General features: G+C 33.0%; 3 protein-coding genes across 5 annotated transcripts; 2 read left to right on the top strand and 1 right to left on the bottom strand.

Annotated features, from left to right (window-relative positions):
- The first annotated feature begins 6,444 nt into the window (after positions 1-6,444).
- Positions 6,445-10,773, top strand: LOC130801490 (uncharacterized). Its single transcript, XM_057665353.1, has 2 exons — positions 6,445-6,619; positions 9,968-10,773. Exons 1-2 carry the CDS (start codon positions 6,498-6,500, stop codon positions 10,563-10,565), a joined length of 720 nt encoding a protein of 239 aa, XP_057521336.1. The 5' UTR covers positions 6,445-6,497; the 3' UTR covers positions 10,566-10,773.
- A 792-nt stretch (positions 10,774-11,565) lies between these two features.
- On the top strand, positions 11,566-15,050 carry LOC130801410 (ATP-dependent Clp protease proteolytic subunit 4, chloroplastic). Of its 2 annotated transcripts, none has more exons than XM_057665258.1 (3): positions 11,566-12,084; positions 14,043-14,549; positions 14,727-15,050. In XM_057665258.1, exons 1-2 carry the CDS (start codon positions 11,636-11,638, stop codon positions 14,524-14,526), a joined length of 933 nt encoding a protein of 310 aa, XP_057521241.1. In that variant the 5' UTR covers positions 11,566-11,635; the 3' UTR covers positions 14,527-14,549; positions 14,727-15,050. The 2 variants fall into 2 exon arrangements, with proteins under 2 accessions (XP_057521241.1, XP_057521240.1); XM_057665257.1 differs by having other exon boundaries at positions 14,719-15,050.
- LOC130801409 (protein SENSITIVE TO UV 2) lies at positions 14,340-26,417 on the bottom strand. Of its 2 annotated transcripts, XM_057665255.1 has the most exons (12): positions 25,974-26,417; positions 25,853-25,891; positions 24,083-24,165; positions 23,752-23,840; positions 23,302-23,630; positions 21,945-22,013; positions 21,151-21,233; positions 19,882-20,199; positions 19,499-19,605; positions 18,297-18,454; positions 17,134-17,330; positions 14,340-16,766 (listed from the first exon to the last, which is right to left on the bottom strand). In XM_057665255.1, the coding sequence occupies exons 1-12, from the start codon at positions 26,307-26,309 to the stop codon at positions 16,508-16,510; spliced, it is 2,067 nt and encodes a 688-aa protein (XP_057521238.1). In that variant the 5' UTR covers positions 26,310-26,417; the 3' UTR covers positions 14,340-16,507. The 2 variants fall into 2 exon arrangements, with proteins under 2 accessions (XP_057521238.1, XP_057521239.1); XM_057665256.1 differs by lacking the exon at positions 21,945-22,013.
- Positions 26,418-26,949: the final 532 nt, after the last annotated feature.

Genomic DNA, 26,949 nt, shown 5'->3' with positions numbered 1-26,949 from the left:
AAGGAGAATATTGGGTACATATTATGCTTTCAGACTACTTAAATACTTCTCTTGTTCTATTATACTTGCTAAATTTCATTTTCTTATGGAATTTAATTGCGTTGATTTGATTATTTATATCTTGAGTTATGCATAATCAAAAGTTATAAAATTTTGATGTTATGACAATATGCGATTAGACGATTCAAATAAAATTTCATTTAACTATATTTTTCTTACACATTAGCTGTAATATATAAACTAAAATTGAGAATAATAAATAGTGCTAAAAAAATATTTTAGTAATAAGTATATGAGAATTGAGGTAGTAAAAGAAAGCATTTTTGTCATATACTTATAAACTACTTATGTTTGTCTTTTAGTGAGACTTACCGGTGGCTTAGAAGAAATGGCAAGGCAGCTTGAGAAAGGCCCAGAGAATTTATGATTAAGAAATAGAAGATTCTCATTTAACACAAGGGTTTAATATGTGGGACTGAGTAGTGAGTTGGGTATAATTCAAATAATTAAACAAGAAAGTATGAGTATGAATATCATATTTCAACTACTAAATACACTCCTTCAAATTTGACCGGTTTATATGCATGAACGCGTGTTGATCTCTTGCTTTGTCTGCCGTCTTGTTCCTTGTAAGCTTGTTTTAGTTTCACTAACCAACCAAAGATTTAATCAAATTTTGAACATAATGATTTATTATTAAGACTATTAATCTTTAAAATAAATAACCAAATGTAATTTATGTATTAACTTTCGTCAAGAAATTAATTCAACTAAAAATATATTTTAATGGTTGTATTCCAAAATATATAATATGTATTCAATCACACCCCGTTAAACAATAACCCTTTACCTTACTCGTGGCCTTTTATTACGTTGGCTTTTGATATCATATTAAAAAACCAATTCAACTAAAAGTTTAAGCCTAAATATGTTATATACATCTTTCGCTAACAAAAAAATAAAATTTATTTTGAATACTGTGTAAGATGTTGGTTGGTATAGGATTCTTAAAATTATAGTCATATATATATATATATAGTTAATAATTATGTGTTAGACCACAATTTTTTTTAAAATAAAAATATATTATAATACATATAATGGATTCTATGCCAAGGGCCCAAGGTAGCTTATGGGAGTGGAAGGCATGGTTTGTGTCTTAATGGTCCTTAAGTAAGTATTAAAGAAAGGGTAGAAATGGTGGAAGGAATCTATCAATAGGTTTAGGATCTTACTCAACATAATCTACAAGTTGCAATGTAATTATCTGAATATTATGTTTAACCACATTTCAAACGACTAAGGAGAAAATAACACTAATTATGAGGGTCATACTTATTTATACAATTATTAGAATGTTACATAGGTTTTGTACTTATTAAATGTCTAAATCACTCGTTTATTTCATATATCCTCATTCACCTCTTTTTTCAATAATTAGCATCAAATTTTTGTTGGGAAATTATTTTACAAAATTATTAAATCTAAGTAATCAAATTGCTTGAAATCAATATAATTTTTTTTTAATATTAACGTGTAAGTATAATCCCAATTATTTTACGTATTATAATTTTATTCTTATATATAAGTTAACCTTTCAAACAAAATTGTTCGTTAAGAAATTAAAAGAAACAAGTTATTATAAAATTTAAATCTCCAAAACTAATAATTAAATTTTCTTTTACTTGATTAAAATCATAGTAGGAAAATAATTTATACCCTCAACTACCCGAACACCAACTTGTTAATGTAAGTCAAGCATAATTTAATGGTGGTATTATATAGTAATTGTATTCTAAAACATAATTAATTCAAGTTGGTAAATTAAATTAACATTTACAAATGTCAATTACCACAACAAACTCAATCATATGATTAAATAATGATTCAAAATAATAACTTATGTCATTTAAAAAGTCATATATAATTACATATTACTAGTAAAAAAAAAAAAAAAAAAAAAAACACCCTTTCTCCTTCTCACACTCGTTAAGCATTATTTGTCATTATCATTCGTTTCACTCTTTTTGTATTATTTTATATCTAAATAATGACTTATCACTTTTTTTTAACCTCATAGATATATTTTAATTTATTTTCAATTATATACACACAAATTACTATCTCTATTCATTAGTTATCAAGTATTCACCTTATTTCTTAAAAATACTATTTCCTTTTATTACTAATTTAAAAATACGGAGTACTAGTAATGGTTTAATATAGGATAAGGTGGTGAACCTTTGAATTTTGGTAACATGTTATTAGAGTTTTCATTCCCCAAAGTCTCAACATCGAAAGGTGAAGTATTTAACAAGGAAGAACGACTAAACAATGAAAAAAAAGGTAGTAAACTTGGCTCACAAGCTAATAGCTTTGAGATCTATGATACACATGGGTGATTAACTCCACTTTGTTTCTTCATGTGTCAACATGATGCCTCTCTTTATCTACTCCTATTTCATTTGATTTTGGTGTTCTGTTTTTCTTGCTATCAAACTCAATGGCACAATAATTAACAAAAAAAAATCAATCTTTTAAAAGATTATTTTACCCTTTAATTAAATATTATACAATTCCTCTGTTCTAGTTTGAGTTCAGAAATGGATATCAAAACAAAATACAAACCCAAATTAAAACCCAGATCTTAATTTCAAAAGATGTGTTTATAAAAGATCACAGCAAAGCAAATCAAAACCCAGATGTTGATTTTGATCGATTCATTAAATGGGTTTCATAGAAAATCATACACCCAAAGTAAAACCCAAATGGGTTTCATAAGATGAGAGTGAGAGAGAAATGGAAACTTTATCTCAAAGCATGCATGGATGATGGTGAGGATGGGTAAATGTGGGTATAAAGAGGGGTTGATTTCATAAATGGATGATGGCATGGATGAGGGTGTAGATGGGTAAGTGTGGGTATAAAGACGGGAGTTGATTTCATAAAAAAGATGACGATTCATTTCACAAAATGGGTTGTTTTGAAAAGATGATGGGGGTTATAAAAGGGAGTTAGCAAGGGATGGTGTAGATTAAGTATTAAAAGAAAATGAATGGCGCAGATTGCCGGCAAAATATGGAGGGAGAGATGAATTTATTATGGAATTAATTTTAATTGAGAGAATAAAATTAATTGGGAAGAGAAATAAATATGGAAGAAGTTATTAATTTTAGTTGGGAATAGATAAAGATTAAATAATGATAGATATAAAAGTTAATGAGGTATAGAGTTGAATAAAAATAGGGGTAAAGTAGACATTTACATGGTTGTAATTTGCTAAAAATAGAAATGTAGTATGAAATTGCCAAAAATATAAAATGTAGCAAGTAATATGGAACGGAGAAACTATATATATATATATATATATATATATATATATATATATATATATATATATATATATATATATATATATATATATATATATATATATATATATATATATTACTTTTGTTTATCCACTATTAATACTTTATTTTAGTTGAAAGAAATTTTAATAATGTTTTTTGGGGATATATTTAACATAAAATATATTTATGTGAGATTTTTCTAGATTTATCTTAAAGTAAAGTTTTTATTATATACTTTTTATAATTTTTATGATGCATATGTACAGAGATATTAAAATTCAAATTAAAATTATGTAAAAAGTATAATGAATAAAAAAATTCAAATTAAAATTATGCAAAAAGTATAGTGAATAAAAAATAAAAAAGATAGGTACGAGTCCGACATATGAGAAGCAAAACTAAAAATCTATATATGAAAAACTATCAATTGATTAGTCATAACAAAATGGACTATAATTGAATACAAAAATAAAATCATCGTTCAAAACTTATGCCATACATATGTATGAGTAAAAATCAAAGGAACTCTAAGCATATTCAATATGTTTGACTGTATAAGATCTTAAAAAATTAGAAGCCATAATTTTAAATTAAATAGTTAATGTTAAGTGTTTAAAGATAAAAATTATTAAAAAATATCAAAATTTTAAAATTGTACAATGTCAACAAAGAACTTATCAATTTTTGTTTCGATAGATTACATATAAACTAAATCTTAAGTTTGCGGCCAATAGATATATCAAGCCTTTTGAAGTGAGATTTCAAAATCAAACTTACGGAGTTCTTAGGCCATGGTTGAGATTTTTAAACGTCTATAAGCTTATTATTTGTGTTTGACTTGTTCGTTTAAATTAAATCTTATGTTAAATCGGATTAAATTAAATTAAATTTACGGGTTAGATCACTTCATGACCCTTAAATATTAAAGCGAATACTTAATATGGTCCATGGACCACTTTCTAGGTGTCTATATTAAGTTAGAATCCGAATTTTGCCTTGTGCTTTTCATGTTCACAGGAAGAGGAATAAAATACCAAGTTTCACAATGAAAAATGATTGCCATTGGTGGTAGCATCAATAACTTGTGATTACTATCATTAGACCTAATTTACAATTAATTAATTGTTATTCAACTCAAGTTGCGTAAAATAAAAGAGTTAATTAAAAGGCTAGTAATAAATAGGAAAAATTGTTAAAAAGTACCTAAAAAAACATCACTTTTGTGAAAAACTATCTAAAATATTTTTTTTGTGAAAAAATACCTAATGTTTTTTTTGTCAAACAGTACTTACTAACAACCTTAAATTTTCGTTACATTTTCAAATATATATATATATATATATATATATATATATATTAATATATATATAACCTTAAACATCACTTGGGTTTACCAATCAACCACATTTTTATCAATCCATTTGAATTTTTTGCATCCCCTTCATTTACTATTTGAATCATAATTTTTACAAGCAATGAATCTTTTTTCTGGATTTTCCCTTGTCCATAAAACCTTTTTTGCACATGAAACACCACAAAAACATAAATCTCCGTTTCAATTACCTGTAGATGAAGACCCCATATTCAATTGAATTTTTGACCAGAACAGTAGATGAACACCACGAACAGTATATCACACTACGAAATATGGAAGATTTCGACCTTCAAATGAATTTTTGACCTGAGAAAGATGAATTTTCGAAGACTCAAATTGTTGTTTGTGTTAGATGAATGAGCAAGAATATGAAACCCTAACTCTTGAACCAAGTTTTGGGTTTCTGGAAAATTAATTTGGGGAAGGTGACCTTTATGAAAATCACGTGTTTATATTTTGCTTTTCTAATTATATTTTTTTTAAAGATTTAACGGAAGTTTGAAGAATATGTTAGTAGGTACTATTTGACCAACAAAAAAATTTTTTTTGGTTTTTTTTGATAAAAAAAAATATTCTAAATAGTTTTTCACAAAAATAATATTTTTCTAAGTATTTTTCAATAATTTTTCATAATAAATAATTATATTATATGAAGATATGACAACTCTTTATTAACTACTAATTAAAAGGGTTTTGTAATCTTGTTTTTAGAAGGTGACTAGGAAAGAAACATACATACACATGTCACTTTGCTTATGTGCTTAGACTTTGTCAACAAATTTTAATTTGGTTGTTTTAATATTAAGTATAATTTGATCTTAACTACATAGTTTACTTAATAATTGTTAATTAATTTGTTATAGTATATAGTAGTATTAGTGTATAATATATGTTATGGTTTTAACTATCAGTTTAATTTTTGTTTGAGTTGATTTTCTATATAGATATGACAACTTAATCTGAATTCTATCCTAAGTGTCAAACTTAAGAGAAATTATTAATTTCAAATCTAAGGAAAAAAAGTCCGACTTAAATTTTAATCCGACTTAAACTCGGAGTTGGAGTCAAGCATCAGAGTCGGATCTCACAAATTTGACAATCCAACTCCAACTCTGATAAAATTTGACATATGACAACATTTATCTTTGTTCGTATTATCTAGGAAGACTTACTCTGTTTTTGTTTGTATTATCTAAGAGGGTGGCCGACTTGAGAAAGAGTTTCTTGTCTTTCATTTTACTAATTTTCTTTTATTTTTTTTTATTTTTTTTATTTTTTATTTTTAAATTTTCTTTCAAGTGTTCTCAATTGGAAAGACAACGCATATATTTTTTTCCTAGGATGAATAAAAAGAAAAAAATTTTAATTTGATTATAGAGTAGGGCTTGAGCTATTCAAACAACTAATAGCAAATTACAAATTATTAACAAATTACAAATTATTGTGAAAGATGATCTTTTCGAGAGACATATTAGATATATGAGCTAAATAATCCAATTAATACAAACTAAAGAGAAACTAAGGATATAAAGCTTGTTATTTTAAGGTTCTCTCCTTGAGAGACGGTTTCTCACAAGAATAGTTGATAGTAAATTTTTAGAATTGAACTATGCAACAAAGAAACAATTTTGGGCTGGATAACTACAAATTCGGGTTGGAATAACAGGCTACCCAAACCCATCTGGATTTAACCAAATACTTGAGAAATAAAATTCGGACCTGATGTTCTAGACAGAAAAGCAGCAGAAAAGGAGCGAGAGGAGAGAAAAATGGGGAGCAAAGACGACGATATTCATTCAGCAGCCAGGAATGGAGATGTGAACGCCATTGAATTGATAGTAAGTTGTAACCCTTTAGCTACTAATTCCAGAGATAAGCACTCCAGAACCCCGTATCCTTCTACTGTTTTGTTTACCCATTTGCAATTTAAGCTTCTTTTTCTGATTACCTTTGCTGAGTACTGGCCTACTGGATAATGATTATCTTTCTTTGTTTTAGTTTAGTTTTTTTTGAAGTATTTTTGTTATTGGAAAGCCCAGATGAAATTTGGGACTAGCAAATTTTCAGGTTTATAATCAATATAATTGTCTTTAGAACATGTTTAACGATGTTTTAATTGTTTTTCTAAATCTCTTTCTGTTAAATTTTCAATGGTTTGTTTGATTTTAAGCTGCAATTTCCTGGGTTAACTACTAACTAGTAGTAGGTATCATTGAAGAATTAAAATTTGATCATTCTCTTGTAAACCTAGGTTTTGTGGTCACATGATATTGGAATTGGAGTAATGACTAATGAGTATCAAGACTCAAGAGGTATTGAAGTAGTAGTAGTTAATGGGAATGGGGTTTTTGTTTTGATGAAATGTGCTAGTCATTCTCCTGGTAATGAAGAACTCATCCGCAAACATGTTTCTTCTTCACAATTTTCCATTAGCACCTAATACCACTTTCCCATGTGGAATTTTGTGAAAAAAAAATACCATTAGAGTAGGGTAAGCATAACCTCAAACCTTATCAAGCAATTTTCTAGCTAATTACATTACATTTTGGTTACCTTTCCAACCGACAACCATTAAATATCAATAACCAAATGGGCTGTAATAGTAACGGATGTAAGTTCCATCTTTAGGTATCAATAAGTGGAAACCCTTTTCTTTATCAAACAATTGCAAGTAGTTTACCTTTTGCAGCTCTAGTGGCATAGATTGACCAAAATTAGTCATCTATGGAATGCTTTGATCATTTGATGAATCAAGGTTAGGAAAAAAAAGAGCAAGGGGATGAGATAGAAAGAGTCAGCATGATGCACAATCCACGCCAAAAAACTAGTTTATAGATATTATAAATTTATAACACTAGAGCCTAGGGGTCTTACGTTATGTCTTTAAACATCATGGTGAGTACATTATCTTAATGCTAAGCTGGTTGAGGTAAACTATGCATTTTGTTCTGAGAATGAGTGTTGACATTATTTAAATCATCTGTACGGAAGTTGCTGTTGAGGAAGCTTGTATGATTAGTATTGGGTTACTTACTCGGTAAATAAAAGAAATGTTTTCGCATCATCCCTCCCTCCCTCTAGGCCCTAACCCAAAGTGTGGTTCTATGTGTGAGGAGGCCGTGATTTTCTACCCTCCTTCCCTTCCAAATAACTGGAAATTAATCTAGAGTAATGTGCTGTTGGATATGAACTACTCTTCCAGGTACCATTATCAACGATTTTACAAGTTATTCGCATTTCATGGCTAAGGGGTTTTTTTTAAGTCCATTAAGAGTACTTGGTAAGTTATTATGTTTTACAATGATTTTCTTTCAGTCCATAAACCGAATTATAGATGATAATCTTCCCAAGGAGCATGGCTAACTGCTTACGTACGGTAAATTAAATGGTCTCTTATAGTCATACTGCTTTACTACCTTGATTGTGTATCATGACGAGTTTATAAATGGAATTGGGTTTTTATTTCTTCTTGTTAAATAATATTATGCCAACTGGTGTAGAGGGCTACATCATAACTTATATTGTGGTCACGGTAGGCTCAAAACCCATAATCGAATTGGGTTGATAAAGAAAGTTGATTTTCTTATCTTCTGTAATCAACATGGCTTCGCAATTATACCTTAATTGTAATCACGCATAAACTTGAATCCTTATATATAGTGCTTGGCTTGATAGTTATTAGAAACTTTTGTGGACAAGATATCAAGAGCCATGTTGCAGAGGTTAAATGTTTGGCATCACTTTATTTTCTTGTGTATTACTGCCACCTCAAACTAGAATGGCTATAGTATCACCTAAATTGTTATCCTCCAATATTTTTTTGGGTTACTTTTACGAAAAGATTGTCAAGTTTTTGCAGCTTGACTAAAACATACCACTAATGTTGTTATCTATTTATATGTCTGTCTTTTCTTTACTTCTTTCCTCTTTTCCCCCTTTTTTTGTATTATGAAATCTAATGTACTTTAGTCTAGGCAATAGTATATCAGAAAGCACCCATCCCTCTGTGTTGCAGAGAGAACTGAGAGTAATTGAAGGTCCACTTGATTGAGTGCACAGCTGCACTTTTCTTGATGACCTCAGACCAACCTTCAGTGATATGATTTTTCTTGCTAATATAAGATAATTTTTAGAAGCATGCTAAAAAATATGCAATCCTAAAGTGTTTCTGAAAGCAAATCATCAGTTTTCAGCTGGTCTTCTGTAAAGATTGGGATTTGCTTTCTCTGTCAGTATCACAGGAAGAGGGTAAATTTAGCAATGCCAGTACAGTGGTGTCGTTAAGATATTTGATTTTTTGGACTTCTCGACAGTTGGAATGGATTTGAGGCCATTACTACAAGGTTATGGGACTTTGTCCCATATCGGTTGTATGGGCATTAAATATGGGGTTCATAGAGTAGATAGACTCTCTCACCTACTAGGCTAGTCTTTTGGGTGAGTTCACTTCTGGGCGTTCTAACCCTGCTAAGTGCTAATACAAGTATCAGAATAAAAAGCTGCAAATATATATCTGGCTGTTGTCTCCGCATTTTCTCATGTATCTTTAAGATCTCATGATGATTGTTTTATTAGTTTTCCCATCAAATCCTTTGTCCCTCTTAATTTGTACCTCTTTCCATTTTAGTTTGTCCCACTCATTTTTCACCCTTTCCCTTGTTGGCAATGTCCCCACTTTATTTCTTTAAATCTCATTCACAAACTTATTATTTCTCTCCATCTTAATCACTCATTTTTTTGCTCAACTTGTTTTTTGTCTTATTCTCCGATCCAATTTCACTTTTCACTAAATTTCACCCAAAATAATATGGGTGCATTCTCATGGGGACGAAGGGAGTAATTGTTTACGTTTGTAGATGATAGTCATGTCAGAATTTGTTTCTTTCTCGGCTACGCCGTTTTTGGTTGTGTTGAGTCACTCTAGTCAATAATTTCAATATTGAGGGGATTTATATGATAGTTAAGAGGCGGGCTCCTGCTTATTTATATTTTACCCTGATAAGAGTTATGTCAGTGTTGTATTTCTGGATTGGAATTCTTTTCGCTGTGTTGAGTGATTCTATTCAATAATTTAAACATTGAGGCAAGCTGGTTAGTTACATTTACCCTCATAAGTCATTCATTATTGTATTTTCTTGGATTGGAATGGAAGTCTTTTGCATCTCTGATACGACGATATATATACTTAGTTGCATAATTCAATTGATATTCTATTATTTTTTCCTTGATTGAATATTAGACTACATTTAGCAGCTTGGGCAGGCCATGCAAATGCTGTTAGCTGCCTTTGCAAGCACAAGGCAGATGTTGGCGCTGCGGCTATGGATGATATGGCTGCAATTCACTTCGCATCACAGAAGGGACATTTAGATGTAGTCAAAACCCTGGTCGCATCCGGGGCTTCTGTAAAAGCTACCAATCGCAAGGGCATGACTGCGCTGCACTATGCTGTTCAGGGTTCTCATCTCGAACTTACCAAATACTTGCTGAGGAAAGGTTTTAATCTAAATGCTAAATCAAAAGCAGGGAAAACTGTCTTAGACCTTGCAAGTAATGAAGAAATTCGTAATTTACTGTTGGATTTTGAGAAGACGAAACAAACGGAGGTTCAGACTGAAAAAGAGACGGCAGAAGATGAAGTTAAAGATGGAAAACCGGGTGCACATGTAGAAGAAAAGGGTATAAAGGATGAGTCAGGGAAAATCGATGATGAAAATTTGAAACGAAAGGGTGAAGAGGATGATTTACGAGAAATCTCACCAAAACCGAAGAAAAGCAAAGTCGCTCTAAACCATCTACTTGTATCTGATGATACACAAGAAGATGAAGAACAATGAGTTTTCAAAGGAGGGTATTTTCTGTGTGGTTACTTTCATGTTGTCGAGAATTAGTGTAGTTAGAATGGTAGATTGAAATGATAGCCATTTTCATGTAGCTTGACAGTAAGAATTTCCGATGTCGTGTATAACTCTATTATGCTCCAGGCTCAGGCTATGGTATTAACGCACGCAACTGATTGCCGTCCAATAGGCTTTGTTGATTTGAGATCTGAAGAGTACATGCATTAGACTTGGTCAAATTAAATTCGGCTACAACTAAATGGATTGGGCTCGATTTTGAAATGTCTAATGTGTCTATCAATAAGTTCATATTCTGAACTTAGTTAAATTTACTTGCAACATTGATGAAATACAAGCAACACCATAGAATAAGTAACATATGTGAAATACAAGCAACACCATAAGATATTTGATATATATTCAGCTAACACCTATTAAGTCAATTTCGCCACACACAATTTGAACAGAATTTCATTGACACCTTAAAATTGAGCTTTGGGCTTGAAGAATTCCTTTGTAAAGTTTAATATACACTAGACTTAAAATAGTAAGCTTCAAAGGTCAACCACATCATTCAACATCATTTTTCAAATTACAAAGTCTATACAATGCAAATTTTGTAGAAAATTGGCTATAACATCAAATTACCAAGGTAAAAAGATGCTACAATATGAGATGACTTTAACTTCTCCAATTCTTTTCTAGAACCTACATGAAATACACAAGATATTAAGGTAATAAAGTGTTTTTTAGCCTAAATTTTTTATCCAATAATTAATACTAGTTGGCTCAGTTGGTATAAAGTAATCACTTTTTTCGTAAATGATTAACTTGTTTACCACAACCAATACAAGGGCAATATTAATAGAGCGATCTATAAATATCTTTGTAAATAATATCTATCGATTTTAAATCTGAGTTGAATCCTGCCTAAACTATTTTTGAAACAAAAATGTTTGGCATACAAGGTTATAAATAAACCTTCAACCTTACCCAAATACCTTCACAATTTACAAGTTACAAGAAGCAAAACAACTTCATCTTCAATCTTTATTCTTCAACCAAGAATGGCTTCACTTTCTCTATCCTCCTCCCTTTCTCCTCACATCCTCTCTCAAAACCCTTATTCTTCTTCCCTCAAACTCCACCAATCTCTCTCTAAACCCTCTTTTCTCAAACCAAATCTTCACATTTCTTCATCTCATACACTTCATTCCTCCCTTCAACTTCACCCACCAACCCTAAATTCCCCATCTTTCCAGCCTAATGCTCTTGCAGTAGATGAATTTGGGTTGGGTTCAATCACGGGCTCAAACCCACAAACCCCAGCAACCGCCATGAGAGGTGCTGAAGCTGATGTTATGGGATTGCTTTTGAAAGAAAGGATAGTGTTTTTGGGAAGTAGTATTGATGATTTTGTTGCTGATGCTATTATTAGTCAATTGTTGCTGTTGGATGCTCAAGATCATACTAAAGATATTCGCCTTTTCGTTAATTCTCCTGGTGGTTCTCTCAGGTTTGAAAGTTATCATCTCTCTTGGTCTTTTTTCTTGGAATTTTTTTGGGTTTAATTTGTTTTTATTATCATTAAATTTATTGTTTTATGCATTTGAGATTTGACCTCAGATTGGGTATGCCCTTGCTGAATTTATGGAGTTTTGTTTAATGGGTTTCTGGTTTCAATTGAACGAATGGATTTGTAAAATTCTGTGAATGTAAGTGAAATGGGTAAGAGTGAGTATATGGGTTACTTTAAAACATCATCTATTCATCTATTTGTGTGTAGCATTGTTGAATTCCATTTAAAGATCCTTAGTTTTTGGGATTGTGTTAATGGGTTTTAATTGAACTCTCTTGGGTATTTAGAATAAAGGGGAGTGTAGAAATTTGTAAGTAGGATTAATTTGGAACAGTGTCCTAAGAAGAAGACTTCATTGATTTTGTTAAAGCATAGGAGTTTTTGCTACATACCTTCTTGATGATGGCGTACTAGTTGATGCATTCAAGGGACTGGCATATGGCTGTCTCTCTCAGATTTTCCATGTTTTAGTCTTAGGGCTTATGGCGAAGAAGACCAAGAAAAATGCTGTTGTACTATACCTATTGCCTTGCATGTAGAGGAGGTTCTGGGCATGTTTAACATGTTTGACCGCACAGGGCCCTGAAAATTTTGGGGCCTCAATATTATTAAATTTTGTGGTATATATGTTATGTGTTCAAAGATACAAAGTTGTTAGAAAATATCATAATTTTTAAAATCGCACCGGACGTTTAAAGAAGTTGTCAAATTTTGCTCCGCCCTTGCTTGTCTTTTCTGTTTTGCAAGAAACTCTTCGAAAGGCTTTTGATTGAACAGAATTCCTATACATGGTGTCACCCTAGTAGTTTGTTCATTTTTAGTGCTTTTACAACTTACTAATCTCAGAAAAAAATTGAATTAGCGCCTTCCTTGCTGTTTTTTCGGATGCCTTTTCATGCATCTAGTAATGCTTTAGCTTTTACATGATATTTCTAGAAAGAATGCACTTCTGTTCTGTGTACCTTTCAGTAGAACTGCTTAAAGTTAGCTTTTAAAAGTCTTGGAGTTTATTTAACGGTAATGTTTCTTACAACTGTAAGCATCCTATTATACTATCAAAGTTTATTGCTGCTGAACTGGGGGAATCAACATTGAGGTGCAAGGAAAGATAGATTGTTTGTAAATATCATTGTTCGTAGTTCATACATGAATTTAAGATGAGGTGTAAGATTAAAATGTTAAGGTGGTAAAAGGATGCAACTCCCAACTTGAAAGGAAATTATAGCTGGTTTAAGTGTGCTCTATGACCACACTTACTGAAAGGTATAGAAGTGAATCCATTAGGGATAAGTTGCTCAGGGGAGCATGGCATTAGTAGCATGGAAAAAGCTGGGACTTGGGATTCTTGGCTTGATGTTTAGGGCAAGATAGAGTCATTAGATTCACTTTGAAAGACATCAATTTCGGTTTACTTTCATTTACTTTATCACTTTTAAATGCTATAAGAAAGTTAAGGTTATTTCATTTGGTTTATTTGCGTTTTTCTGGTTCAACATAGAATTGTGGCTGTACTGCTGATGGAAAGGGCCTAATCATGAATGTGATCATTTCTAAACTTCAACAAATTGTATTTGATATGCCAACTCCATTGGGAGAAGGATTCACTAGGTCTTGGAGGACAAGGACCTTTGTATGCTAGCGTCTTGTTGTATCGAGTACTTGTATTTTATCTGGTCTGACTCAAGAAATATCTTCAAATTTTGCAAAATACTTGCTGATAGTGAAAATGTGTGTTTCATGAGAGATGAAATTTTGTTCTTTACATGGGTTATTGATATGATGATAAACTTTTGTCATTGTAAGTTTGAAAAAACTTTATGTATGCTGTTTGCTGCTGTTTCCGAGCTCACCCCTTCAGATGAAAACTGATGTCTTTGCTTTGTCTTGTATATCAGTGCGACAATGGCCATCTTTGACGTTGTACGGCTTGTGCGAGCAGATGTGTCTACACTTGCTCTTGGAATTGCTGCGTCAACAGCTTCAGTAATTCTTGGTGGTGGAGCCAAAGGAAAACGTTTTGCAATGCCGAATGCGAGAATAATGGTTCATCAACCTCTTGGGGGTGCAAGTGGACAAGCAATCGATGTCGAAATTCAAGCACGAGAAATCATGCATAACAAGAATAATATTACAAGAATCATTTCTGAATTCACTAACCGACCTTTTGAACAAGTAGAAAAAGATATCGATAGGGATCGTTATATGTCTCCTATTGAAGCAGTTGAATATGGACTGATTGACGGGGTTATCGATAAAGATAGCATTATTCCACTTGTACCCGTTCCAGAAAAAGTGAAACCTTCATTCAACTATGAAGAGATCAGCAAAGATCCAAAAAAGTTCCTGACACCAGATATCCCAGACGAAGAGATATACTAGCTTACTGGCTGAGATGATTCCAGGTAAAAATTTTATTTGTGCAAAAACAACTTTTTTGTCTAGTGTATATGAAAATCACCCACATTTCAACTACCTGTCTCATAATGTTTGCATAAGTTGATAAAACCTTGCCATTTAAGAACATAGTCCTAAAAATAGAACCGTCATTTCTACATTTTGTTTTATTTTAAGGATTGCAGCTGTGAAGAAGGCTCGGTTTGATCTACTCTTGGTGCGGTTTATTCGAGAGATCTCTAATGCAGCAATAGTCGGACAGCAAGCTCACAACAATACTGCCTTTTTGTTGGATAGAATGAAGCTTTAGTTGTACAAGTAAAACATGTTACTGTAAACACATTTGTATTTTTGCTTTTTACCCATGAGATGAGCTGTTGCACCACGGACTGGTTTCTATTAGGCATAGTCAGATTAGCCACATTCTTGTGTAAAATGACCATAGACGAAGGTGCTTATTTTTCGATGCGTGGCAGGAATTGGAATTAATTTTAGCTGTCTGTTGAAAAGATTTCATTTTCTTATTGATGTTTGATTATTTAAGGGCTTGGGGAAGGCGATGTTTGTTCACACTGTGACAAGACCGAAGTTCACAATTATTTAAGATTTTCAAATACTTTATGGTTCTCTGCTGCCTGAAGATATCATATAATTTGCAACTTAAATATCGTCCGGAGATGAATATGTTAATTGTGCCAGTTTCCACCCACAACCGCGACCTGAATTATATGCCTATCTCCTGGCTGGGATATGATTGTGTACACCTTGTACAGTAAATGCCAAGGAATGTATTCTCTCCAAGCATAAGTTAGGGAAAGCAGACTAGTTTTGCTCCGTATGTCTGTATCCTTCATACTTGAGATGTATGGGAATAAGTTTGATCCCTACCTACCAACACCACCCAATAGGCTTCATTCCATCTTTTATCTAATCCCCATTCTCTTCTCATTAACGGTGGATATTGGGGAGGACAAGATCAATATATGATGAAGATGAACATGTGTAGTGTCCACAGTGAAGTCAGAAGAGAAATATTCCATATAAGATGATCAAAAACCAGTAGCACTTGAATAACATCTTTGCACCGTGAATTTGGCTCATCTAGATTCTAATCTCCACATGAACAATCTGCACCGTCCACAACAAAGTGCTGGTAAAATCATGAATAACATTTTTGCAGTAACTCATGTTCCTTGCGAAATAAAGAGATAATAGAGATTTACTGAGCTTGAACCAAATGAAAGTAATTGTTTTCGATATAATATAAATACAAAGATATAAAGTTTTTGCAAGCGTGAAATAAAAGGCAAGCTCTGAGAAATAGATGACAGAATACAGATTACTAGATTTCTGTAAGCAGTGATTGAAGTAATAGAGCGGAAAAGACAATTCAACCAGAATAGATGGCAAGGATAGAATGTGAGAAATGAAGTAAATCATCACAATAGTTTCTGATTATCAAATTTTTTTGTCCAAATCTGCTGCTTTTTCATTATAAGATGGTGTTACAAAATTATGATATCTGAATCGTGTTGCATGCATGATTGCTGCCCCAAAAAATCTCCCACAACAATGTTTGATGTTGCGGGTGCACAGACAGAATTCATGACCATCCAGTTAGCAAAAATTGGTGTGATTAATGGGGTGTTTGGCTTGGTAAAAAAACTCAGTTCCGAAAAACTATTTTCCAATGGAGAGTACAAATAATAACTACTTTCCTTTTGTGTTACTCATAAGAGAAAATTGAGATGGGGAACAATGGCACTTACCCGCTCTATCTTATGGCGGAAAATCCACCATTAATGGGGCAGGGAACAAATGGAGGAAAATTGATATCCTTCCTTTTCTGGAGGAAAATATTTGCAAAGTGATGAAAAAGTCTTTGTCAAGCCAAACATAAAATAGGGAAAACAGGTTTTTCGAAAGAAGTTCTTTCAAACCAAACACCCTCAAATGAAACAAAATTTCAGGAGGAAATATTTTCACCGAGGAAGGTGGAAATTCTTTTCTTAAACAAAGAAGCCAAGTTCACTACTTCATGCTCTCTGATCTGCCGGTCAAAATTCAATAGTCTTCGGCATTTCTTTGATAACCTAGTTGCTATATCAATTGCCATGCTGATCAAGTCTCTACTGCTTGTTAACTCTTTAAAGAGAGCCACTGAATATGCAGGATGAGATGCCAGTCGATTAAGTAATCTCAAAGCTTCTTGCATGAGTAAAGTTCTGTATTACATCCCACATAGTGGAGATGGAACATGAAAAGAAAAAGAGAGGTTAACTAATGAGCACATGATATCAGCAGAGGTTACTCCCTGCATCTGTAAAAATTAGCATACACTGGCTTTTTGCATGAAAATAGAAGTGGGTGGGTTGTAAACTTGTCGGAAGCCTGACTTAATAGAGAAGTAGGAAAGAAAATTATATTCAAATGTGGAACAATCAGAGATTATAAGTAAAATTCTTTATTGGGCCAAGATCAAAGCACAAAAAGCAAGGATATTATCAAATATCAACAGTTACGATTATTTAGCAAGATGTCTTATTCCGATCAATAAAGCTATGAATCTTCAGTAGATTTAGTCCCTATTACCTCTCTTTAAATATTTCTGGTGCAGGGCAAGACTCTGATCCTTCAGCATCAATTTCTGAGACCAGTACTTGAAGAACTAACCCCAGAAAGTTAAATCTTTCGGGAAGCTTGTGGAACAGAAAAATGTCAAAACCACACTTGCCAGAAGGAGCTAAAAATGACAGCACAGATATAGCATTTTTACGAAGGTTCAGCTCCTGAAACAAGACAAAAGTGGCGATCTGAGATGAGACACATCCAGTATTACATAAAACGAAAATAAACAATGATTCATTTGCCGCTCACTTGCATGTAACAATTTGCATATGCAGGTGAGGTTACCATCATCTCACAGAAAGAGAGATCATTTCAACAACCAAATTTCATAGTTTATCGATAGATATGAACCATCGCAAGAGTTGTTTAAAATATTAAATTAATTCAAAATCAATACGGAGGTATACTCCAATCAAATAGATAATAGATACACTGTAATGTTGAAGTTACTTTACAGTACCAAAAAACATTTCTCTTTGTTAATGACTTGTTGCATTTTGAATTGTAAGACACAACAAAAATCAGAAAGTTGTGGAGCATATATAAAGGACATTCATTCAGGAAAATACGCATTAATTGCCAAGACTATTTCTAGTTTGTTACATGAGGCTCTACGAGGAAGAAGTGAGCATAGTATGGAATCATGTTTGTTACATGAGCTTGTTGGCAGTAAAATTGCTTACTGGGGTCATTATTAGTCTGATTGAATTATTATGCCATATGAAATACGGTATACACCTGCGCACCATTGTCTGTATTATATGTGAATAAAGACAAAATGACACTCTCCCCTCCCCTGAAAGAGACTCCATGATTGAACCTACAATTTTCCAATAACTAATTATGGGCTTCAGAATCAAGGGACACATCCCAGACAGGCAAATTTTCTTCGAGTTATGAACCTTTGCAGAGTCAATAAGTGATACGAATTCCAAAAATAAGGCATCTGCTCCTTTTAAGGTTTTCCATGAGGATTATAGCTAAGAAACACAGATGATGATCTAGACCCTAGAGCTCAGCATAATGAAGTTAGCAGAAGAGATAAACACACATTAAACATAACTTAACCACCTTCAGGCTTCAAGGCATTGCATGGAATTTAAAGATCACAATGATAGATGCCCCACCTGTACACCGAACTCAGGGCAAACTACACACTCAGCCAATCCCCTGAGAACTGCATGTGATTCTTTAAATGCCAAAACTGTTGCATCGTCATTGAGAGATTGCGTATGACTGTCAGCCACTTTACAACTCGAACAAAAGGTGGCTAATATTTTAGGACCTTCCCAACAAAAAGAACAAACTATAAGACCAAATTCAAGTTTAACAGAGATTTCTAAAAGATAACAGCAAAATATTCATGTTTAGCAGAGCATTCAAAAAAGATAATAAATTTTCTTTCAGCATTTATCAGTCGGTTAAACCCAGTCTAATCATATGAAGCCAAAAACAGAAGTCGGAAATGTTATACGGGAATGTGAACTCATCAACACAAAATGCTGAATTCAGATTGTGCAAGCATGTCTTCAAATAAAAAAAATAAAAAAATAAAAAAGAAAAGAGCAAAGGCACAAGACAAAAGGGAGCATCTAAATTCAAAGTTGCCTGCTTGAAAATAAAAAGCTCATTACGCTCAACAGCAAGTTAAAATTTTGGAAAATCATTTCACATAATATGGCAAACCAATTTGACAAGCAAACTCAAAAGTTAAACAAATCATAGAGATAGAAAGATAACTACTCTTTCATTTCAAAAAAAAGATAAATACCCTTCATCTAAATACCAACTTAATAGATTCTAACACCTTAGCACCCTCAGAATTGAAAACTTCACCATAAACAATGATAGAAATAAGAAATCAAGCAGGAAAATTGATAATTCAAAGCTCAAATACAATGTCAAAGTCAAAACCCTGATAGAACAAAGCACTGAAATTGACTTCTGGGGGACAGTTTTCGATGTTCCAAAGCTTAAAAATACTATCTGAAATTTTTTTGTGCTAGAGCATCCTAAAGAGCATAACATCAATGCCAATGTAATTATGAAAAATGGTTAGATTGGCTGCATGAGCCAAAGCTTTTTGTTGGAAAAAAAAAAAAAAAAAAAAAAAAAACTAAATGTAGTCAGCCAATTGTGTTAAACACCTAAAAATGGATGGAACAAAATAACCACCCAATTCTTCCTCATGCAATCTCAAAAAAGGTATTTGTTGCTATGGCAAGATACCACATGCAAAAAAAATTACAGCAAAATATCTCATCTAGCAAAATAACAAAATGAAAGTGAAAACAAAGCAAAAGCTATTTGGCAAGGACTACCTACTCACAGTTTAAAAGTAGATATAAGAGATGAACAACTTCTTTCCGGCAGGAAACCCCAGCTTCTTTTCTCAATAGTAGTGAAATGGCTTCAAAAACAACTGATTCCCCAAATCTGGTTCATCACGAAAGGAGAAACTTCTTAAATTGGAAGATTCCAGTAGCCAAAAAATATTTTTCTCAATAACATATTACAAAATAAATCCTAATTAACATAAACGTCTTTGTTAGTGTTATCACAAATAAGGGTAAGGTTGCGTACATCCGACACCCCAAAACCCCATCCTAAGTGAGAGCCACTTCATGGCATTGGGGTAATGTAATGTATGTAGATATCAGCATTAGGCAAAGAAAAAAGGTCAACTTGAGTAGGAATTGAATAATTTCTTACTTTTCTCTAGTAGAACAAGGATCAGTTCTCATCAAAATTATGTTCATGATGGAAACAGCTTCTACCCTTGCATGTTCTTCTGCTAATTTAACAGCAATCTGGCCCATAGAAATAAACAGGCGAAGCCAATCTACATGACAAATAAAGGAAAAAGTTTCACATTCAGCAATGTAAACAATTTTGCAAGCTGTTACAGAGCTTGTATGGAAGGTTCCATCTCCACCAACATCACACACACTGACAGCTCTTTCGACTTCTGAACTGTGAATTTGTACAGCATCTGATCCAGGGGAACAACTCTCCACCTTGACATTATCCCTGAGCATAGTACACTGGAAAGATCAAATCAAAGTTCATAAGAAAGTGGACTATCACAATCTATCGGAGCTTAAATAAAAACATTGTCAAACAACAAGAGGAAGAAGCAGGTAGCATTTTGGCATTCTCAAACTCATCAAACACACATGCACAGAGAAAAAATCCAAAAACAACCATCCTCCTCCAGCAAGCACACATCCAATAAAACACATACAAGACACAACAAGCACTGGAGAACTAAGGAGAAGATGGCCGCAAGCAATGGGCAAACTCAAACCACTGAAACAAAATGAGGGGTCTAAGTAGGATGAAATTTATTTACAAATACATTGGAGCTGACACTAGAACAACTCACAGGTATAACAAAACTTTTGAGGAGTTAAGTGACTTGCATAGAGCTTGAAATTGAGGTTCAGGTCAAGTCAAGTTTGGCAAGGTCATGATTAGTTGGATTTCAGATGAGGGTCGAGTGCCATAGGGTCTATTTGAGTTTAAATCAGGTCAAGATTGGGTGATTATGGAAAATCTGTACTTTATCTCAGAGTTATGCATGTTCCAATGAACCATCAGCCAAAATATAGTTTTCCAAGTATATTATGAGTCCCTCTACTAATCTACAGACTACAACTGAATCTTTTATGATATAAAAGATTATCCATTAATGAATAATAATGACCACAAAATACAATTTCACCTCAAACAATAAGATATAAGACTAGAATGAGTACACCAAATTCAGAAGTAAAAGACTTTCAGCAATTCTTAAGGTAGCATAACCAGAAGTAACTGATGTAAAGATCAGTAGCTTTAGCATATTTAGAAAAAGGAGCCTTTGATTCAAGCTAATTGCAAGCATAACGCAGACGCAAAAAAATAAGCATCCATCCGTGCTTCATACTTTCCAATAATAAATAAACATACAAAATTACAAATCAGTTGATGAGTTTTTACCTCAGTGTGCATATTCTACTAATGTTAATCAAGAGGTATAAAGCAGTCCGCAGAATGCACAAAGAACTACGAACAATTTGTACCTGTAGCACAATGAATTGAGATTAAAGCAGCAGAGAAAATACATTAAAAAATCATTACAAAAGCACATTCTTATAAAGAAGTATATGAAACAGGAAAAATGAAGATAGATGCCCCTGAAACATACTAAACAGGGAAGATACAGCTGCGCTGTCAAAAACAAACAATGAAAACTCCAAACCAAACATACCTCCTCCACCTCCAACATAGTTTTAAGAGGGTAGGAATGGAACGTGGACAAGCAAAAAAAAAAGGAGAAACCACGGGCAAGAAGGTAGCCAGTACAGTATTACACAACATCCCACATTCACATGAGACACTACCATTACACTGCAAGAAGCAACAGGAAAATTTTCATGTTTAGCTTCTTAGCTGAAATAATAGGCTGGTCAGAGTCTCGGACAATGCTTCTTATAAGGAGGAAGTCATACCATAAAATATAAGTACAAATGGATCAAAGAACCCCTGAAATTTGACTGTCACATTGCAAGTTGTCGAGAATCAAGATAGCAATCAAATAGCAAAAATTCCTATTTAGGTGGTCTATGGACTGCTCAATCAATCAATCAATTACGAAATCCCATTAACTCTGTATGTTATCATCCATGAGATTTGTTGAGACACGTCCTCCCAATCGTTACTTTTCATTTAGATTTCTAAATAAAAAATGTATAAGAATCTGTAACCAAAAAGAAAAATTATGTTTTACTTACATTTTCATGACCACAAAGATCATGCAGTGAGAACAGAAAAGCATTTATAAGACCCATATCATCAGCAAGCTGCACAACATACAGTAAATAATTGATACAGCAGAAACAAGAAAAAGCAAATATATGGCACAAAATCAGATCAAGTTACAACAAGCCTAGATATGCGAATAAAATTAGAGCACGGAATCAGAGATCCAAGTATCTGCTTTTCTGTACATCACATATGTATGGATAATAGTTCTCCGTGAAACCATGCGGGAAATATATCCCTTGGGTCACTCATGGAAGCATGCTACATTATCTCCAACAATATGTTACAAAATTTTAAAGTTCTCAATTCGGCGCTTTTTCAACAGCAAGCTTCAAGTTTTCACGTTTTAAAAACTACAGCCTCGAAGTTTATTTATTGTGAACTACAACAACCAACTTACCAAACTCGACCATATTACAGCCACCTAGCTGGATTCCATTGAGATTACTAGCTAGATGATCATTGGCTTACCTAATGACCTTTAACTTAAACTAATCCTTATTAATCAAACCTAAAAGCAAAAAAAATTAACCTAACTAACACAAACATCTAAAGCCCAATTAGCCCTAACAAATCTCCTGCCCAACGGACCACCACCACCCTTCCCCTCCCATGCAACCCCCTCGCCTCCACATCCCAACCAGAACCACCTCCAGATGTCGACACATTCAAATTCCCCACCCCCATTTACGTACATATGGATTTTTGGTTTCGAGGAGGGGGATGTTTAGAAGAAGGTGGTAGTAGTGGAGGGAGATTTGGGTTGCTGGTAGGGGATGGGGAGGGGTGGGTTGCAGTAGAGGGGGGTCTAGGTTACTGGTGGGGGATGAAAAGGCGGTTGGATTGTAGGGTAAAGGGGTGGGTTTCAGGGGCGGGGAAAGGGTAGGGAATCTGGGTTGCTGATAAGGGATAGGGAGGTGATTGTGTTGCAGGGGAGAGCAGAGGGTGGATGTAAAACTATTGAGTTTGATTATTTGACGATAGTAGTTCGCAAAAAGAACTTTAAGGCTGTTTTTAAAACTACAAAACTTGAAGGTTGTAGTTCACAATTACTTCTCAATTTGATAGGGGAGAACAATTTCTGAACAAACATCAACAAAGATTTTCACTAGCATAAAGCTTTCTACTAAATCCAATTCTTCCACATAGCTTTTTCGATATCAAGCTCAAACTCAAATCACTCAGAATGCAATTGCATTCCTTTCATATCTCTCTCACTAATCTACACACACTTCCAAACAATCAAAGAGAGTACAACATTATGCAGATAGTAGCCACAAAAAACAAATTATATATTACTACAAAAAGGAATAGCATGCCCAATACCTTTGTCAACACAGTGTACAATTGTGATACTTTAGAAACTTCAACACAATGCAGGACAAGAGACTTCCCAGACATCTGTGCATGAGTCAATGACTTGTGATCCCTTAGGGAGGTCACACTCAGACCTGAACAACCAAAGAGAACACAGAACTCACTTGCACATGCCTCAAGTAACTTAGCAACAAAATTTTTGTGTGCTCTTTGGCTGCTTTTTTGGAACCAAATGGATTGCAATTTTGACAAATAACCATACGTAGATACAGCACCACTAGTGCTTGGATTGAGAGTCTCATCCCCCTCATCTGTTTGAATACCAGTACTCTTTTTTTCTGGTAAAACCAAAAATGCAGAGAAAAGCAAAAATAATCAATTAAAAGTAAAAATAGTTTTAAGATACTCAGGAACTATCAGGGTATTACATAGTTTAAACAATAAGACACCATTTATTACCTACACCTATCCGAAATGGTACAGGAACAGCAAGAGCATTTGCACTTTCACTTCTTGAAACCTCTTTCCAGGAGTAGTCTTCAGACTTACTGCCACATAAGCAAAATTCTAGCTTAGTTTTCCACCATGAAAAATACAAAGAAAATTGTGGACACTTTGAAAGATGCAATTTGCATAAAGTGAAGTACAGATTACACTATCAATTGGTAGAAAGCAAATATCACAATGGGTGCTAACCTTTGTCTGAGAATTTATAGCAGCCCATTTCAGTTATAACTTACAACTTAACATCAAAAAAATTTCTTAAGCATTAAAAACATGTTCTACTAACCAGGTCCATGGTTTCTTATTGGGTACAAACTGTGGCTTATGTTCTTTGTCTTTTTGCTTTTTAAGCTCTAAGCACTCTTGCTCCTGCAAAATTTTCATTCAACATTAAACCAAATTCTGCCTAAAAACTATCATCAATTGGCAAAGAATAATTTGTGTGGAACCACAATCTATTTATCAGGAATCCAAATTCCAACAAAATAAGCGGCAGATAACCTGAAGAAATGAAATAATATCAGAAGAAATGTGAAACTAATGGCTTATTCCAGAGAGAATTTATGGGGTAATTGTTGGTTCTCTAAGTAGTGGGTAGCTATAGTTGTACTATTGTAACTATTCATAAATTTTTATTTTTCTTATTAATGTTCAGTAAATGTAGTGGACTTGTAGTTGTTGGAAACTAGGAATATAATTCATTGATAGAAATGTACAGAATTTCTTTAAACTTGAACGCTACAAATTCTAACATTCTGAAAACAAATACGTGCACTCATTGTTATTAGAATCCCGATTCTGATATACGATTCTACGATCTTATGATCCAAAAAAAGGCAACCGATTCAGACCGTAGGTAGGATCTTAATTTTGGTAGAATCATATGATCCCACTTAGCTCAAGAATTTAGGTGGTATAATCTAAACACAATTCTACGATCCGATCCTACAAGGTAGTTTCAATCATAAATTAACTTCAGATAATACAAATTTCACTCATATATAAATATATATATATATATATATATATATATATATATATATATATATATATATATATTCAAAATAGTTATATCACTACACTATAAAATTCAAATTTTTCTTGATTCACAAATTAAAAATTATTATTAAATGTATTCATTTTTAAAACTTAATAGATCAAATAAGTTTTTACTCACACTTTAAAACTTCAAAAATGAATAAATAAAATTGATAATCAAAAATCCAAAGTATATTAATGCATATTTGTAGGATCTCACGATCCTACGATATGATTCTACCGACTTCGGTCCTACTCCCTCAACGATCCTAGGTACAATCCTGATCCTAATAACCTTGCGTGCACTACTAAACACTACCTAACCTGTTACAATGTTTTAGCTTCAATAAACCACCAACTAATTGAACCGCTACGCTGAGCACGCCCTAAATATAACATGCATAAACCAAATAGAGAGAAACTGAAAAGTTTATCCACAATAAGACAGACAAAATGAGTGAGAAAGATGGCCAAGCCAGGCTAATAAAACATCACATTGCTCCAATGCCATTAAATGTTTTGTACCTAGGGGCTAGGGGTGTTAAGAAGGGTCAGATTACAAACGTTTAAGGCTTCACGGCTCACCCTAGCAACTAGATTGAAGTATCCTGAAAGTATTCCTAATATAATGTTCTAAAAGATCATTATACATGCTCACTTAGATCTTGAAAAGGATTCCGCTTCCTTTTTAATCAATAGGTTATTTCCAACCCTTTCACAACAAGCTCACGAACAACTCATACATATCAACCAAAACTAGTTTGAGAGAACACAAATGTGGCACATATTTCATTTCTTATTACTAGCCTCTTTTAGGCTTACTCTAGTTCTCAATCCAAATTTGCATCCAAACAAACTCGATCACCACAGCATTTGAATTAATTATAAACAAACAAATAAATATTTTAACCAACCGCAAAAATCATCAAATCAACCAAATATGTGATCAATGATCATCGTTATAAATCATAATCATCAAAACGAGATAACTATGTGTAAAGAGTGTTGATTGGCATACCAAATCCAAAGCCTTCTTGGATAGAGTCCTTAACTCTCTCTGAAGCAAAATCAACGAAATCAATAACCAAACTATAAAAAAATTTTGAAAAAAAGAAGAAAAAAAAACTCGAAAAAGAAACCTTTAATCGCTCAATTTCGGATTGTTCTTCAGAAGAAGGAGAAGAAACAGATCGAGTATCGGTACTTAAATGAGTAAAGCTAGGGTTTGGCTGCGAAAGTAGTCTAGGAGGAGAATGAGAATTATTATCAGCAACAGAAGATTTCGGAAGTTCTGTAGGAACAGTTTTTAGAGAGGTGAATACATAGGAAGGTGCAGAAGTAACAGATTGTGGCGGTAATCGTAATGGTGGTTGCGGTGGCGGTTGCTGAGTTATTTTTGATTCAAGTTCCATGAGTTCTTCGAAGAATGCGTCAGTGTAGACGTCGTCATCTAACGTGAACTCCGTTGTCGCCATTGTTGTGCTCTTCTGCTCTCTCCCTGTCAGACCGTAGTGGAAAGGATAGAAAGGTGACAGTCGACAAAATTAGCTTCTAGTGTTAGAAGTTGGAACGGAGAACAAGAATTTTGAATTTATTCTCGTAAAACTTTTAAAAATTTAATTAATCATTTTCTAATTATAATTTGATCATTTTAACTCATTTAAATACATAATTTTTTTACTTTAGTCTAATAAAAAAAATTAAAGATGGTGAGATATCTTATTTAAGAATTTGAGAAAAGCTAACAAGACTATTATTGTCCATTCTTCAAAAATAATCATTTCCTTCATTTGCTATTGCTATTGCTATTCCTAAGAATATATACGAGAAAATATAAAAACCATAAATATTAGAAAAATATTAAAATAAAATTGGTTACAGAAATATAGAGGCCACAAACTTTATACTAAGGTATGATTGTACTCCTCTCTTCCACCCATATAGTAAGAGTTTTTTAACTTAAACGTTGTAAAATAAGTAGGACGCCGAAGTAATATAATTTAATATGATTATTTATATATAAAAATAATACAATAATACATAAATAAAAATATTTCCTCCATTTTTTAAAGAAAATTTTCATTTGTCATTTTGGAGTATTATATTTGTTATTTT

Source organism: Amaranthus tricolor, chromosome 15 (assembly GCF_026212465.1).
Source record: "Amaranthus tricolor cultivar Red isolate AtriRed21 chromosome 15, ASM2621246v1, whole genome shotgun sequence".
Classification (NCBI taxonomy): Eukaryota; Viridiplantae; Streptophyta; class Magnoliopsida; order Caryophyllales; family Amaranthaceae; genus Amaranthus; species Amaranthus tricolor.
Note: the sequence above shows the minus strand (reverse complement) of the source record. Positions and strands in the feature narration are given on the sequence as shown.

Bases quoted from the DNA above. Each gene is read 5' to 3' on its own strand.
- LOC130801490 (XM_057665353.1), top strand. From the start codon at position 6,498: ATGGGGAGCAAAGACGACGATATTCATTCAGCAGCCAGGAATGGAGAT. The intron at 6,620-9,967 runs GTATCCTTCTAC...ATTGAATATTAG, and splicing joins GATAAGCACTCCAGAACCCC to ACTACATTTAGCAGCTTGGG.
- LOC130801410 (XM_057665258.1), top strand. From the start codon at position 11,636: ATGGCTTCACTTTCTCTATCCTCCTCCCTTTCTCCTCACATCCTCTCT. The intron at 12,085-14,042 runs GTTTGAAAGTTA...CTTGTATATCAG, and splicing joins TCTCCTGGTGGTTCTCTCAG to TGCGACAATGGCCATCTTTG.
- LOC130801409 (XM_057665255.1), bottom strand. From the start codon at position 26,309: ATGGCGACAACGGAGTTCACGTTAGATGACGACGTCTACACTGACGCA. The intron at 23,631-23,751 runs GTAATAAATGGT...TGGTTTTACCAG, and splicing joins ACCATTTCGGATAGGTGTAG to AAAAAAAGAGTACTGGTATT. The intron at 22,014-23,301 runs GTATTGGGCATG...TATGTTGTGCAG, and splicing joins TGTACACTGTGTTGACAAAG to CTTGCTGATGATATGGGTCT.